Below are 17,890 nucleotides of genomic sequence, written 5' to 3'. Positions count from 1 at the left end.
ACTCATCCTATACTGTTTCATTCAATAGATAAATTTTGGGGAAAAAAACTTGATTTATTAGAATACAAATCGTTACAAGACGATTTTGGTTGTGATATTGAGCTAAATATTTTTAATGCTCACATCAATAAACAATCAAGGCTTGGTAAGCTAAGTTTAAGTAAGGAAGTTAATAAACATTATTGTGCCATCAACAACTTCGGTTTGTGAATCTGTTATTCATAAAACTACTCATAAGGCCCATTCTTCAAAGTAAATGGGGTTTAATTTGTTTGATCTAAACCAAAAACCGAAGAGGCATACCACACTCAATTGGAAAACCTTGAATGTTCAACTCATTCTTTAACTTTGAATAATTGATGCACAACTCATATTTCAACCAAAAATAAGTAATGTATAAATAAATAATTCATATCCACTTATGGTAATAAATTTCATCAAAATACATCACACATAAATAAATAATGGTATTGACACGATATTAAGAAAAACTTCATACCAAAATGTTAAAAAAAAAAAAAAAAAAAAAAAAAAAAAAAAAAAAAAAAAAACCCTAAATAACGATTTGAGACTTTTATTTATCGTTAGAAATTATGGGTGAGCATGATAACCGAAAAACCGAACCAAAACCAAATTAACCGATATAACCGAACCATTTTAAAAACCATTGGTTCGGTTTTCTATTTTTTGTTAATCGATAACTAACGGTTCGGTTATGGTTTTATAGGTTAACCGAACCATTATTACCCGAACCATTAATTTTATATTTTAATATATAAAAATTATAGATTATATATAAAATAATATAGTCAAACTTATTTAAGACCCATTAAGTTTTCAAAATATAACTCATTAATCCCCACTTATCAGGAGAAGAACGACAATCAAACCATCAAAGGTTGATCATACAGACACATACAATCTTCCAATCATGCATTGAGTTAGATTATTGATGAATGTTGTAATTCCTAATCGGTTAATTCTACAATTTGTAAAAATTATTCACAATTAGTTTAATCTTTACACTCATAATCCTAATCGGAGGCTTCTCACACCGTTAATCCTAAACCAATATTATTTTGACTTAATAGTCATGTTCGAAGGATTTTTTGACTTTATAATCAAAACTTCTAGGTAAGTTAAGTTCTTCTTGACCCAGTGATATATTAAGAATGTATTTTTTTTTCTTTTTTTTATTTACTGTTTTTGACTTAATCATGTTGAATATATATGAGTGATTGAATTTTTTTTTATCCAGATAACACATAATATGAATGTTTGTCTATTTTATTTTATTGTTTTTGATTTAATCGCATTGATCGAGTATTAATGTTTGGCTTTATTTAATGTTAATATCAGTTATCAATATATGAAATTATTAATATTAATTTTTTTTAATGTTTTACATTTTTATTGAATGTTTTTTATTTTGAATGTGACTATGTGTTATCTTACGGTAAGTATCGAAGGTACACATTTTATTCTATTACTATTAAGTTAAGTTACAAACATTGGTGCCGCTGATTTTTTTGTATTCTCTTTTCAATTTTTATTCCAATATACTTTCACCATTTATATTATTTTGAAGATTATGGTTAACCAAGATTAACCATTACCCAAAATCATTAACTGAAAAAACCATTAACCATACCCAATGGACACCAAAATGCATTAACCAATCAAAATGGTTATGGTTCAGTTTTGACCAATAGCCGAACCAAACCGTCTCATACACACCCCTATTAGAAATAAAAAGATTATGATAAAATTTTAAGTCCTAAAATAATAATGATAAAAATTTTACATCTTAAACTAGCAAAGGTATACAACTAGATTTCAACAAATAAAGAATAAAAGTTCAAATCTTCATACAAATGTAAGGAATAAAAACAAAGTTCATTAAAATAAAGTATTTATAAAAATCAAAACTTTAGAATTTATCATTTATGGTCACCATATCACCTACATCAAATCCTTGTGTACACTAAATTCTTATTGTGCAAATTAAAACTACCCACAAAGAATTAATGAGTGACACGTTTAATATAAAATAATAGTTTATACTAATACAGTAATACTGGACCAACATTGAAATTATCGACATCTTTAATATAGAATTATAATTTCTGGTGGATTGACATCTTTAATATGGAATGACAATCGATGGTGAACCAACATTCTAATAAAAGATGGTAATTAATGGTGGACTGAAATGACTTTTCATGTTAGATTGATATGTTTTATATGAAATAACAAGTTGTCAATTCATATTGGATTAACATCTTTAATCTGAAATGACAGTTCATGATGGAACACATCATAAATATGAAATTGTATATACGTCTAAATTTCTAAACACCGCCGTCAATACTTTAATCAAATTATGTCGAATTAATTAATCATCATCATATTCTTTATCTTATCCATCTGAAAAAGTTGTTGAATAATTTCTTGATGATTCTTTACTTCAAGGTTATGAAATAGTTATTGAATAAGAAAAACAGCAAGCAGTTGGCGAAGTGTCTTCGTAAAGTAAAAAAGCCAAAAGAAATGGTGAGCTCATAGTCTATAGGGAAAGTATTTTGATGTTAATCAGAACTAATTCCAAATGCAAATACCTTCATTTCCCTGTGAATAAAACCATTTACAAGGTTTTATTTTACGCATATCAAGCGAGCATCATATTAATAATTAAAATATAGAAAGAAAAGTGTACCCAGCAGTAAAATCTAAAATGCAAGTAAGAAGTAAGAAGTGAAGGGTTTCTTTCACAAAGGAAAGTAAGTGATAGTGATAGGATTGGCCAAAATCTTGTTATGTACTGCTTGCTTTAGAGTTTGAGTTTACCAAATCACCCCAACACAAAGTCAAACCAACCCACAGTCAAAAATGAATAAACACCACCAACCAATCCATAAATCGTATCATAATCATAATCATAATCATAATTAATAATAAAAGAGAATTAGACACATCCTCCTTCCTTGAAATACTTGTTTACATTCTTCTTCTTCTTCTAGTTGTATATTTTAACCGCCTTCTCATATGTGTGACGGTTCTGCACACATTAACCAACAAAAAAAACATTTTACTTATTCTTGCTGCTTAAACAACACGTCACATACTGACATGGAAAGAAAAACCATATCAAACTTATCATTACCATTACCTGGTTAGCTGTGAATGGCCTTTTCGGAGTGGTATCTGGGTGTTCCAATCCAAGGTACTGCTCCCATGCGCCATAAACATCTTTTCGCTAAACAAATTATTTATTAAAATATTAACCATATATGTATCAATAAAAATATAAATAATAAAATAAAATGAAATGATAATCAAAAATGAACCTGGAAACGGCTAGACACAATGTCGGAATCTTCAAGATACTCAGGTCGTCCGAGTGATAAAAACGCAAACTTCCACTATTCACCCAAACCCAAACCCAAACCCAAAAATTATATTTTATTATTAGTCATTACGTTAATAAAATTTTGAATTTTGAATTAATTAATATGAGTACGGACCTTGGAAAAGTCATCATCAGGAACCTGCAATTTCTTCTGAATACGAAGTTTGACATCACCCAAAGTTTCATCTTGGTGAATTATCAGAAAGAAAGGCTCTCCAAAGTTTTGTACTTGCTGTAAGTAAAATCATTAATTAAACATGGATAGATACAAATTAATAAATACTCATAATACTTATTTTATTAGGTACTATTACCATCTGGTTCTGTGCCGTCTCTTTTGTGAAATGGTAAACATGGATCAACCGGTCTGTGGGTCCCAGATCTTTCTCTTCTTCAGGAATCTGACACAAGTAAGCAACAACAAACATTTTTATTTTTATTTTCATAAATATAATATTATAATATACAACTCAACTTACTTCCTCTGCACGTAATGTCCAGTACTGATCATTTATATTCTCAATTCTCTCTGTTAGTGGAAAGATCTGAAAGGATAAAAATAAACAAACTTCAAAAACACAATTCCCACAACTCAAGGACAAGGGTCTAATAATCTATACAGAATTCCCAAGTGATGCTGGAATGGGATATAAATAATAAAAATAAACATAGTGAGAGTGAGAGTGGGATAAAGTGCAATAAATACCTTGTAAATCTTATGATAGAATACTTCAAGCAGTCTCAGTTCAGCATTTGGATGTGACAGTTCCACCTGTTTGTTTCAATTTCCAAAATCAAAACGCAATTTAATTAATTTAATTGCAGCAGAATATGTATGTCAGTCACACAAGGAAAAGGAAGGGTTTTCCTTTTCTGAAAAAGTTGCTACTCTCCCTCACGATACATGTTGGTCAAAGATATAATGTATGTCAAATTACTATTTTGGACTAAATGTAAATCCTTCTCCAAAATACCAAAAATCTAATAACATGAGAATCACACTATTATTATACCTTTGTCTTTAACTCATTAAGAACATCTCCAACAGTGCTCTGCTTAGGCAACCTGATGTTATGAATTACAGGCTGCATTGCAATAACACAATATAATTAAAAACCAATGCATAAATATACATATCCATGATATATATATATATATATATATATATATATATATATATATATATATATATATATATATATATAAAAGCAGCCACTGTGGGCATGTCAATCCTCTGGAACTCGAATTCTAGATTCCATTCAGTGACATGACTATGGACAGAATTCAATCCTTCAAATCCCATGTTTGATTATTGATTTCACCATTCTGATGGGAGAATGTAATCTTTTCTTTTTCATTTTTTAATAAAATTACATGTATATAAACAACAATTCAATTATATACATATTTAAATATTTAAAGTTGAAGATTATTTAATTTTCACTATTGAATTCCATTTCATTTCCTATCAACTAATCACATGAAATATAATGATTCCTTCAGATCCCAATTCCATTCATCCTGAATTTGAAAACACATTACTATTATTATAGAAACATACCTCTTCCTTCTTGGCATGATGAAAAACAACCTTGAGAGTTTTCAGACATTGCAACTCTGGCAGAGGAATATCCAACACTTCATAGTACAGAATATCAGAAATCTGTGCCCCCAATAAAAAAAAAAAAAAAAAAAAAAAAAAAAAAAAAAAAAAAACCATTAACAGACTAGATTAGATTCACACCATATATACTTGATCAATTTTTTTATCCATCGCCATCACCATCACATAAAAGATTAAATTTTACAAAAGTAAAAAAAAAAAAAAAACCTGATTGTAGTGAACCAGCATGTCTAGCAGATGATCTGCAACTCGATATTTAATGGGGTGGGGCTTGGGTTGCTGAGAATAACAGTTATGAGGAGTAAGCCTGATTTTTGATGGATCATCCAGACCAAGTTTCTGAGCCACTCTTTCCACCACATCATCATATGTATGCGACTTTGACCTATCAATTCATTCATTACACAAATCAACTCAATACCCAAACCTTACCCTCATTTCATACCCCACAATTAAATAATAGAAAGCATAACTCACAATTCCAGAGAGAAATCATCCTCCTTAGGTCTATCCAGAGATCGAAAATGAACTATCTGCAACAAAGGATATGACTTTCATATGTAATGCAACTGTATTTTCAATATCTCATCATAATTCTGATTAGAATTGCAGATTTAATAGAGAGCTTAATCAACCTGACGATTTTTCACATATTCCAAAAATGAAGGAACATCAGGATGTCGATATTTCTCTACAGCAAGAGCCTGATGAAGTTTCTGGAAGCAAATGATGTCCCCATCCTCAATCTGAATAAAAAACAATTTTTGATATATAATTTAATACCACATGTTTGTTATGAATATGTTGGGGTTGGGAATCATACATACCTGGCTAGATTTAAACGAAGCACTCTTGTCGAGACGCTCACACATGACACATGGGTCGAATTTTATTTCCTGATGAAAACTCAAAATTATTTATTATTTATTATTTATTATACAATAGTATATAAGAGATTCTAGAAAACAAACCTCATAAAGTTCAATTTCTTCATCAGGACTAAATCCAGCCAATTCTTTCAACTTTGGTATAATTTCAATTGGCTTACCAAAATTCTTCACAAAAGACCTACCAACAAAACTGAAAAACAAGAAAATGTATCATTTTTCTAACTTAACAGTGAATATCATAGACATATTAGGAGAAAATAAATACCGAAGTTGTTCCTTCTCAGGGTCATAAAGCTTGAAGAAAAGAAGTATATCATCTTTTGTTTTTTCAGGTGGTGGGAGAGGCTTCAAATCCTGAAACAAAATATATATATATATGTTCAGAGACTTCAGAAAAACCTAATAGCAACTGGAATGGATATTTATCAAGTTGTAAAGATAATAAATAGTACCGGCCCAATCTCTATCTCCAAGAACAATTTCAGTTCAGCACTGTTGTTTTTATTAGAAGCCTCCCTTAATTGGCCAACCTACACACCCATATGTATGGTATGGTTACTATGTAATGTGATCATGTACTAATTACTATTACTATTATTAATTAAAATTCAAAACATTAAAGAAATGGGAGCATACAGATTGTGTTTCCTCTTGTGGTGTCAAAGGGCGATTGGGACGGTATGTATGATTCTGCCTCTTTGCCCATATCCAAAACCTCTGGCATTGAACAGGTATACCAAATTCTTTTGCCACCTCCTCCTGCATCCCAAAATACACAGTTGGAATAACTTAAATTAAATCACTAATAATTGATTGCATGACCACTATACATTGTCTTCTCTTATTTTTCTTCTATACTAACTCTAACTGAAACATGTCTGTCTTCACAATCTGTGCTATTGAGACAGATTGTTCAGAGTTATATACAAACACAGAGAAGAAGATAACGGACCTTGAAAAGGTTAAACGGCATCTGTTTTTGGATACGGAAACTGTGCACTTTTTCATGATCTACAAGATCAAAATATATATCTTTCCCCATCTGTTCTAATAGATCACCTTCACGTGCAACCTAGCCATGTAAAATATATATTGGTTATGACTTCCCTAAAATGTATTTAAAAGATTTGCTAATAATATCAAGTATCAGCAAACCCTTATAATAGTGTAAAGATGAGCCTGGGCTTTGTATCTTCTCTTGTCTTCCTTCTCTTCTTGCTCTTTCTTCAACCTTATCTGGAAATAAATAAATAAATGCAAGTCAAACTAGGTCAAACAAACATAAAAATCAATATGCTTACTTACCCTTAGGTGTTCTGCAATATCTTTCTCGTCCACATCACAAATTATCTTCTCCTTGTCACTCTCACGTATATACACAAGCATGTATGCATTTGAGTATTTTGTAAATTTAAACGGAGCGTTATTATAGCCAGGATTGGTCTGGGGCAGCTGTTAAGAAATGCACGACACAAGTGAGAAGATAAGTTTGTTGTCAGAGACTAATAAATAAATACTGGGGGCAAACTAGTAATTTACTACCTCCTCCTCGCCACCATATTGCTCTTCTAATGCCCTTTTCAAATCTTCTTTCGTAACCCTCTCATCGTCAAACTTGAACCATTGATCTGATAGGGTTGGCCTGATGAATGCATAGTAGTGTCCACCATGGACCCCACCACTATGAACCAATACACTGTAAAAAGGAAAGACATGTAAAGGAAAGAAGCAAAAAACATACTGACACCACATACAAAGTAATGAGATATATATACCTGTGAAGGGTATAAAGGTTGCGAACACTTTTATCTGAATCAGGAGATAGATACTTGCCACCCTCCCTATCAAGATCCAGCTCTAATGGAAATTCATAACGATCATTTATCTGCAAAATGAACCAGATTTTTAACCATAACTTGCTAAATTACGTTATACAGCAAATCACAATCTACTGTGTATTAAAAAAATTTGGCACTAGATTTCCTTATTGTTTTTATCAACATTATTATGTCCATCACCAAAAAAAAACAACTAAAATTGTGTTTATCAAAGCTGAAACAAAAGATACTTACTTTTACCATTGTATCCCTCATGAAATCATACTCAAAGCGCTTCAGTTGAAGTTGAAGAACAGGCGGGAAATCAATAAATAAGACTCCCTTCCTAGCATCCTAAATACAAAAAGGCACAAAAAGAACATAAATTGTTTACCCAAAGAAACACATTCAATGGAATTTGTAATGTGCAAGTTACAAACATGAATGGACAGATAGCTAACCTGCAAACCATGTTCTTCAGCCTGGTATTTATTGTCACCCTCAAGTCTTTCCACTTCAACATATTTATCAAAAGAAGCATAAACATCACGACAGCCTTTCACATCAAGTTGAAGATCTGAAATCACATTATGTGATGATGTCATTAATCAAAGTAGGCAACAAGCACAAGTCAAACCACACAATAATGTTCCAATATTTACCATAAAACGATTCTTTTCTAGTTGACTTGAAGTCCACATTGATGCATTCAATGTAATTCATATGGTGTCCTTCAAATAACTTCTGTATTGTACCTTCTACAACTGTACCCTGAACAAAACAACAATCAAAAGTTCAGAACAGACTGGATCATCATTCATCAAACAAAAAGTCAAAAACATTACCTTCATTTTATCTTCAAGTTTTTCACATAACACCCTATTAAGTTCTTGCACATCATGTTGCAAGAAAGAATCATATGTATCCCATCCAAAAGATTTTGTCAATTCTTTTGTCGCGACACTAGTTTCGTTATATTGAAGCTTATAAAATAAGCTTTGAAGAGCAAGAGGAATACTCCCTGATGGCATGTCATTTTCTGTTGTTGGCATATGATACACAGCTTTTCTAAAGTAAGGAATATGGTACAAAGTTTGAAGGAGAGAGTTCATGTAACAAGTTGCTCCTTGGTTCTTAAGCCCAACATAGCCAGTCTCCTTCTTTGAGTCATAACTCCAATAATCAGCCACTTTTCGTACTGCCACATCAGCTTCAATAATACATGTGTCGTTCACTAGGTAGCCTTTACTGGGGTCATATAGATCGCTAAGTGGCATAAAAGATGTGAAACCCCAATCGCTTTCCCTTCCATGAAACTGATGTTGTGTGTCTGCAAAATAAAAAAGATTCTGATTAGATCATTGAAGCAAGGATTAGTAAATACTTATATGGATCTTAATCCATACCTTTTTTCATTGTGAACTTATTGTGAATCTGATTAACCACAGCCAAGCTGAATTGGGCATATCTACTCCAACCATATGGCAAGGTTGAGGAATCAGCCACATCTAGATACATGGACAAATTTTCCACATTGTTTCCCTTTGGGAATATAAGCACACGCCTGTCAAAATAATAAGCTATGAAAGTAAGAACCAATAACAGACATCTCAGGTCTATGCAAACTCAAAAGAGCAGGAGAGAGTTATCTACCATTTAAATCCACCAACCACGAAAATATCTGAATAAAGCTTTTTGTTGGTCTGACGAGAGAAATTCTCAATTACCCATGTATGCCTAGATGCCTGAGTTTCATCAGCTGCTTGATTCTCTGCAGTGCTAACAACTTCTGCTTGACCCATGACTAACAAATCCAAAGTACAAAATCATAACATAAACATAAAGGCTATATAAGTACATGCAGACACAGAAACAGTCTCTTGTGGCAAGTGAAGTTAATTCTATAAAGAACTTTCAAAAGTGTAAACATACAAATAACCCTTCAAACAAATAGACTAGAGTGAACCACAAACCTTCCATAGGCCGGGGGCCTTCAACAGGTGGAGTGCCATCCAAAGCAAGAGGACCTTCCACTAGCTCTGTATGTGGCACAAGCATCTCTTCATCTTCCTGCTGTTAAACCAATTAAGTGATAAATCAAAACACACATAAAATGAAATTGAAACCACGGGGGCCAATGAATTGTTTATGCAATGAAACTACATGATTTTACCAAACTATGCAACTATGCGGATTTCTTACCTAATTATGCAGCCCATGTTTCAATATGTTACTAAAAATTTACCAATTTATGCATGTTGCATTGTTTTGTAACAAATAAGTTATTAACCCAAACACAAATATAGAAACGACTAATCAACTATCGAATACTGATCAAAGTAAAACCCTAATTCACACCCTAAGAATAAAAAAACCTAAAATCAACACTTCAAATCGCCAAATAAACTACGCTAACATACTCCCGAGACTAATAACAAAACCCTAGCACGATCACAACTGTGATACCAAGCAAAACCTTTAATTGCAACAGAAACTACATCCCGCAATGTAATAATAATACTTAAAACATGTGTTCGCATGTTACCACTGCAAGAACTAGAACTTCACACACACACGCACACACAGTGGTAGATACGTACATCTAACGGTTGTGGAGTCATCATGGTCATGATTCTCACGAGAGGAACGCCGTCCGATCAGAAGTCACCAGTCACCACCGTTGATACCTAGATAGAGAAAGCGAGCGTTGAAGGTGATGAGTAGAGGGGAAGAAACGGCAATGGTGGGCTGATAGGGCCTGAAGGCTGAAAGTGTGTGCAAGAAGGACCAAGGCGCTCGCGCTTCTTCTCTTCTGAGCATCGAAGAAGGGGTGAGGGGTGTGTTTGGGTTTTCTGCCAAAGATGAGGGCTATTTGTGAAAACTAAGAGAAGGGGGAGATGGGTAGCATGTAATCGGTTGTACAAGTCATGATTGCTTGATGCCTGTAAGATGCTTCCACGTAGAGTTTCACGGTGTTGCCTGTGGAGGTGAGTCGCAGCTGATAATGACCTTTCATGGTATTACTAACGCAAGATATTGCGTGTAATTGGCCCACATTTACTCCAATTATTATAATTATAATTATCTTATATTTTTATCTTTGAAGGGGGTATAATCGTTATCTTTTAGATATAAAAGTCATTAATTACTAATTGTAAAAATATTAAAAGTTAAAAATACATTGTGTTTATCAAATCAATATAGAAAACGAATAAACTGTATTGTGGCATGTGCTTGGATTACTTGTGCAACTCGCTTTGACATTTGCACATTCGCTTGCTAATGTTGACAAGTTCTAGAAATCTTGAATTTTGACATTTTTTTATTTGACTTTTGAATTAATCGTCTCTTTGAGGTTTTTTAAGTAAAAAAATATATATATGTGAGATTTTGCAAATAAAAAAATTAAAAACGTATGTATTTATTTGGATATGGAAAATCAAATCATAAAAATAGGAGTGAAAATTATTTGGTCTAGAATCGAAAAAAACTTAATCCAAATTAAATTTGAATCAATTTTACGCAAAATCATATTTAAATTCGGTTTTTGGTTTGGTCCGAGACCAAACCGAATAATAAATTCGGTTTTTGGTTCAAGTTTCGATTTTATGAAGTTTAATACAAATCAAACTGCAAAACAGAATTTCCTAAATTAATTAATTAAAAAGTATATATTTTTATATTAAATAAAAATATTAATTATAAAGTAAAAATCATTTAGCCCATTTATTATTTTACCAATGTAGCGGTCACTTAAATGACAATCATTTTTTATCGTTCAGGCCCTTACGAAAATCCGATCATCAATACTTGATTCCTCATTTTAAGTTAATATTTGGTTTCTTTCGGTTTTTAAACCGAACCAAACCAAATTATAATTCGGTTTATGGTTGGATCTAGAGAATTATAATTTGATTTGGTTCGGTTTTTGAATTGGACAAAAAAAAATCAAACCGAAAAAAATCATAAACCAAACCAATTATTACCCCTAATAAAAAGTCGATCTTGGTGAATAAATACAAGTTAAAAGGAGGTAAGATCAACAAACTCTTACGTATGAGGTGCCGTTTGTTTTTCCTAAAAAAACATTTCTGGCTACTCATTGTTGCGCCGCGCAACACTTGCCCTACCCAACTGTTTGTTTTTCTAAAAACTTATGACTTAAAAACGTTTGAGTGTTCTATATGGCGCAACAATCGACCATCTGCTTAAAACTTCTTCACATCTTACTTTAACTTATTGCAGCATTTTGTAGATGTTAAAAAACAAACAAAGTTTTTATTATATGTTGCAACCGTTTGGTCCCCCTCTTATACTATAGAGGGTTGCAGATGTGGTTTGCAGGTTTCAAACATTTTCGCTTCGAAAAAACGAACGACACTTAAATCTTTTACAAGGATTAATGCAGAAAAGTTTCATTATTTTGGGAAAATTTTAATAAAATCTTAAAAGTTTTTTTAACAAAAAAGTCCCGATTATTTAACATTTTGTCCAAATTAACGAAACGGTCATTTTTTATATTCGAACAATAAATGATAGATTATGTGATTTTCTAAATAAAAAAAAATAAAAATATTACATTTTTGAAATTTTTTCCAAAAGTTTGAGACTTTTCTGTAGATTTCTATTTTTTACATATAAGTTTAATAAATCCGAAAAAAAAAGATATTTATTAGTCTAGTATAAAAAGGTTTATATATATATATATATATATATATATATATATATATATATATATATATATATATATATATAGTATTGGTGAATATAACGAATGGGTAACAGAGGTTGAATCCTTGTGAAAGATTAGAATGTTGTATTAGGACATTTTCACATGCAATACACTTTTGCCTTATGGAAATTTCACATTTTGAATACGACTAATATGTTGTTTACTTAGTCTTAACACAAAAAATGATTAGATTAATGTCAAGTGGCATAAGATGTAAAAGAAAGATCATGTGACCAAAACTGACAAGAGTCCTAAGTTTAAAAGATTCTTTGAAATTTGTCTCTTTATTTATGTAACTTGGTCAATCAAAAATTTCATGTCCAATATTGAAATTATTCATCGTATGCATTTTTATGCAAAATGCGGTTTTTTCTTCATCTATATGTTTTTAGCATTACTCGGTTTTCATTGTGTTTGTCTCTATATAGATTGAATTTTTTATAATACGTGAAGTTGCACATCAAACTCTATTTACAGTTAGGCTATTAGGAGTGGTCACTACTTGTAAGTATTCTCACCTAACCTTATTACCATATTACTACCACTTCCCCACCACATGTAGAAAATTGTCACCATTCCATGTCACCTTACTATATTTGTACTTTATGTATTAATATGTTGTATATTTAAGAGATGGAGGGAAAAGAAAAAAAATAGATAGATAGACTAAGGGAGAAGGGAGTCGTTCCCACTGAACCTACTACCACATCAGCTTTTCTTTTTGATTTTTTTTTATCTTTCCGAACCTACAACACACGTAAATCCTATCTTTTTCAACCCACTCAATTAAAAAAATACTAAACAACTAAGGTACAAATCTTAAAACATATGGTACAAGAGAAAATGAGAGATAGAAAGTAGAAAGAGAGGATGAAGTGGGTTCGTGAAACTACTTAAACAACCCGCCGAAGAGGGAGTGATACCGGCGGTAACTCTATTGCTAATTAAGATTTTCCCTTGATTATTTTGTATATATATTTTTTAATTAAGCGGGTTGAGAAAGATAGAATTTCCGTGTGTTGTAGGTTCGGAAAAATAAAGAAAAATCAAAGAGAAAAATTGATGTGGCAATGGGTTCGGTGGGTTCAATGGGAACGACTCCCTCCTCCCTAATAGAATTATTGTATGAACCTCAACCACGCCCGCCACGCCACCTTTGGGGTGTGTTCACTGCCACATTACGTATAATTTTTCCTCCCTTCCTCCCACTCCAGGCTTATAGGTAAGCTTCTTAATACTTAGCATGTGTGGAAGTGAATATTAAAAGTGAGCATAAATCTTTAGTATAATCATATTCACTATGTGGTAGAACCTTTTAAGGATATTTTACTATTATTATATTATTATTATGTTTATTACGTGCAACGTTGGTTTAATCGGGTTTTTTTTTTTTTTTGTATAAATCAAAGGTCTGGAAGATTATAAAAAATAGCCCAATATTAACTTGTACTTGACCTGTCTTGACTGCCTGGTATTGTATTTCTTGTTGGGCCCATTTAATGAAAAAGAAAATCGTTTCAACTATTAAAATAATGGCCCAAACCATAACAATCAATAAACTTATTCTTAACTGGACTTCCTCACTCCCTAAATTAAATAAGCCCAAACAAAAACCTATACACGCTTTCTTAAAGTTCACATGAAATTTCGAACTTACTTCGATTCGTTCATTTAAAATTTTCTACTTTGGGTCAGTTTCACATTTTTCTTAGAAAAACAGAAAGCATTCGCAATCACTTTTATATATATATATATATATATATATATATATATATATATATATATATATATATATATATATATATATAAATTTGTCATATGTCATTTTGTCATAATTTAAAGATATATTTATTTTTCACTTATCATTTATTTCATTTTCCATTTCTAATATATTATTAATTAGTTCCATAAATTAAACGTACCATAATGATATTAATTTTAAATTTTAAATTTTAAATTTCAATTTCAATTTTAAATAAATTTACAGTTTAAACCTTTGTATTTAACGTTTTGTTATAATTAACCTGTTTAGTATACGAGTCTGATAACTAAACAAGAATTTTAAATTATTTATTTTTTGCATGTTTTTTTTTTCTCATAATTTTTATTTATTTCAAATTTCAAATTCAAATAAACTTCTCATTTAATCGTTTCTATTTAACATTTTGTTTTAATCAACCCGTATAATATACGGGTTTCACAACTAGTATATATATAAAACAAAGTTTAAATCCGTGCATATCACGGTTTAAAGAAGCATCATCTTTTTCTCCATGCATTTTATTGAAGCACTGAATTTTTTCACAACTCCAAAACATTAAGTACAGCAGTATACCCATCAATATGCATGTCTTTTTTATTTTGTTTGACAGCCCAATTGGTAAGAAAATAATGTATACGTCAAATAAATAGGATTTTGTAAGATGTTATTGATTGTGAACCAATATTGGGTTATTTACACAGAGGTATAGAAAAAGAAATTAGAAAATTAAACAATTATACAACATTTGCCTTATGTAACACGTTGGGATTATTTAGCTGGACACACATAAAAAACATTAAATATGGTGAATATTAGCATAATTAAATGTGAAATGCATTAATTATATGAAATATTTTCTATAATTAATGTATTTCATATTTTTCAATGACAAATATTCTCTATAATTAATGCATTTCATATCTAATTACGGTAATATTTTCATAATTAATGTTTTTTCTGTATGTCCTTAACACACGTATTAGAACACTAGGTGTAAGACCCATGTATTATAACGGTTTATTTTAAATAAAAAAAATATATGAAATTCTAAACATTTGAGAAATTTGAATTTATAAGAAAAAATAGATAAATATTGAATTTTTAAAAATAAATTATTTGTTTTTTTAATTAAACAAATAATTTAGATAAGTAAACAAAGGAAACTAAGGAAACTTTAATTTAGAAATTTTGAAATTAGAAGAAAATCAATTTATGAAATTGATATGCATTTCTTATTACATTTATTGTAATTATTACATTTAAATACTATGTGGAAATTAATAAAATGAAAAAAAAAACCATAAAATGTCATGTGGAAAAAAATTAATTGAAAATAACCACAAAATGACATTTGATCAAATCAATGAGAATGTGACATGTAGCAAAAGTTCTTCATTTATTAGGGGGATTCCAAAAAAAAATTATATCATTCCTATAAAAATCATTTTAAGTACGTTGCGAAACACTTTGTTTTGAAAACCTAAATATTATATATTATACATATAATTGAATCATATGAATCATAACTTTTCTTTCTTTCAGACTTTTGCTACAGAACTTTCCAATATTTGTCACTTTTAGTCCCATTGTAAAGATTATATATATATATATATATATATATATATATATATATATATATATATATATATATATATATATTTATGTTCTCATGGCCTTAAGAAACATTAATCTTCAGATGTTCACATTTTTGCCCTAATTTTTTTATTTTGACATTTACAGTCCCTCTTATGGTATTCTTTTCGTTTATGTAATAGTTGGCCAACAAAAATTGGATTGGTGTCTCCTTCACTTACTGTGTAAGCTAATAAAAATTGGATTGATGTCGATTCTTCTCTCTGTAACACCCAAGATTTTGAAAGCCAAGAAAGTAAAGGAAACCCTAAATTTAGGAGGGACTCAGCGAGTCCAAGGAAGGACTCGGCGAGTCGGAGCGGGATCCGGGTCGGGGAGTAAGTGACCAACTCAGCGAGTCGGCCAAGTGGACTCGGCGAGTCTGGTCTGTGCGAGGAAAACCCTAAATCCGGGGAATGGAGCCTATTTAAACGTCTCAATCTTCTTCCTAGGGCTCCTTTACTGCCTCTCACACCCAGAACGCCGCACCCTAAGCCCCCATTGTGTTCATTCAAGCTTTTAGCCATTTTTGAGTGATTTAGAAGAGGAAGAAGAAGTGGGAATCTTTGAAGCATCAAGGAGTGGCTTTGGATCTGAAGTTTGGGGAGCATTTCAGAGCATTGGAAGGTATCAATTCGTTTCCCTCCTTTAGATATTCCTTGGTTATGAGTTTTGGGGCTTTTAAGCCATGGTTAAGATCAATCTCGAGTTTGAAGTCCAAATCTGAGGTTGCTACCTCAGATCCATGCTTGTTTTGGTTTGGAATTCCGCAAAGTATCAGCCATTGGGTGGATTTTGGAGTCTCTTGGTCTTAAACCCTAGCTATGGGTGTATTTTGCCTAGATCTCCCTCTCTACACGTAAAGTTTGCAACTTTACATGGGGAATAGGCTTGGGAAGGGTAGATCTACAGTTTGGAGTTCATGCATGACTCGGAAGTCCTCTGCATGTAAGTGGATCTTATTGAACTCGGCGAGTCCTTCGAGTGGACTCGGCGAGTAGCTTGAAGATGAGGAGGAACTCGACGAGTGGGATGGACAGCTCGTCGAGTCGGATGAAGATAGGCATGAACTCGGCGAGTTGGATGAACAACTCGGCAAGTTGGATGAAGATTGCCGTGTGCTCGGCGAGTCTGTTCTTAGACTCGACGGGTTAGGTCGCGTGGTCCCAAACCCTTCGAGTTAAGTCTCGAGTCAGCGAGTCAAGCCAGGACTCAGTGAGTTGGACATGATAGGAATCGGGAATCAGTAGACTCGGCGAGTCAGTAGGATGACTCGACGAGTAGGGTTGACCTGGAAGGTTGACTTTGACCAGGACGTTGACTTTGACCAGAGTTGACTTGGTTGACTTTTGAGGGTCAGTTAGACTAAGTGTTATGTTGATATTGGTAGCTCGGGGAGCTAGCGGAGCAGCAGTTCGGAGCCAGTGGTCAGGTAGCGGTCAAAGGGGTTAGCAGCAGCAGTTCAGCAGTATCAGGTGAGTTTCCTTTTGTATGAATGGGTCTACGGCCACAATGCCGCCCCATGTAGTTATGAGTAGAAGACCCGGGGGTAAGCCCTAGGCACAGTATGCTAGTATGATATTCGGACGAGGTCCAATGATAGAGGGCGGGTGCCCAAGGAGCGGTTTATGTGATAGTTTATACTTGTTGTCTGTGTGATACTTGTATGTGCCTGGTAGGGAGGTGAGTGTGGGCGAGGTCCCGTATCTCACCAATAACAGAGTGTGGATGGTGTTCCACATCTCAGTGGCAGAAGAGCAGGGGCGAGGCCCAAGTTAGGAAAGGAGTGAGGGTGGGCTGGGCCCGTATCTCACTATCAGCAGGAGTATGGACGAGGTTCCATGACTCATCAGTAGCAGGACACGGGCGGGGCCCAGAGATATGCGAGGCCTTAGAGCAAGAGTTGTTAGTATATGTTTAGCTTACGTGATGTTATGTGATATGTTTATGTGATATTATATGTTAGTGGGCGAGGCCCTGTGACAGGCGAGGCCTAAGTGAAACAGATCTGTATCCGAGCGGGG

General features: G+C 32.5%; 1 protein-coding gene across 1 annotated transcript; it reads right to left on the bottom strand.

The window, feature by feature from the left end:
• Positions 1-2,799: 2,799 nt before the first annotated feature.
• Positions 2,800-10,609, bottom strand: LOC145091682 (ubiquitin C-terminal hydrolase 12-like). Its single transcript, XM_079029460.1, has 30 exons — positions 10,341-10,609; positions 9,714-9,813; positions 9,394-9,544; positions 9,147-9,304; positions 8,586-9,070; positions 8,403-8,511; positions 8,202-8,317; positions 7,996-8,094; positions 7,699-7,808; positions 7,466-7,619; positions 7,229-7,375; positions 7,079-7,159; positions 6,876-6,995; positions 6,560-6,682; positions 6,376-6,453; positions 6,189-6,277; positions 6,005-6,113; positions 5,861-5,929; positions 5,669-5,779; positions 5,511-5,566; positions 5,241-5,418; positions 4,971-5,072; positions 4,423-4,494; positions 4,116-4,181; positions 3,889-3,954; positions 3,724-3,810; positions 3,525-3,641; positions 3,348-3,422; positions 3,170-3,256; positions 2,800-3,058 (listed from the first exon to the last, which is right to left on the bottom strand). The coding sequence occupies exons 1-30, from the start codon at positions 10,368-10,370 to the stop codon at positions 3,017-3,019; spliced, it is 3,387 nt and encodes a 1,128-aa protein (XP_078885586.1). The 5' UTR covers positions 10,371-10,609; the 3' UTR covers positions 2,800-3,016.
• Positions 10,610-17,890: the final 7,281 nt, after the last annotated feature.

This window comes from Lactuca serriola, chromosome 1, assembly GCF_051521515.1.
Source record: "Lactuca serriola cultivar US96UC23 chromosome 1, Lser_US96UC23_V15, whole genome shotgun sequence".
NCBI lineage: Eukaryota > Viridiplantae > Streptophyta > Magnoliopsida > Asterales > Asteraceae > Lactuca > Lactuca serriola.
Note: the sequence above shows the minus strand (reverse complement) of the source record. Positions and strands in the feature narration are given on the sequence as shown.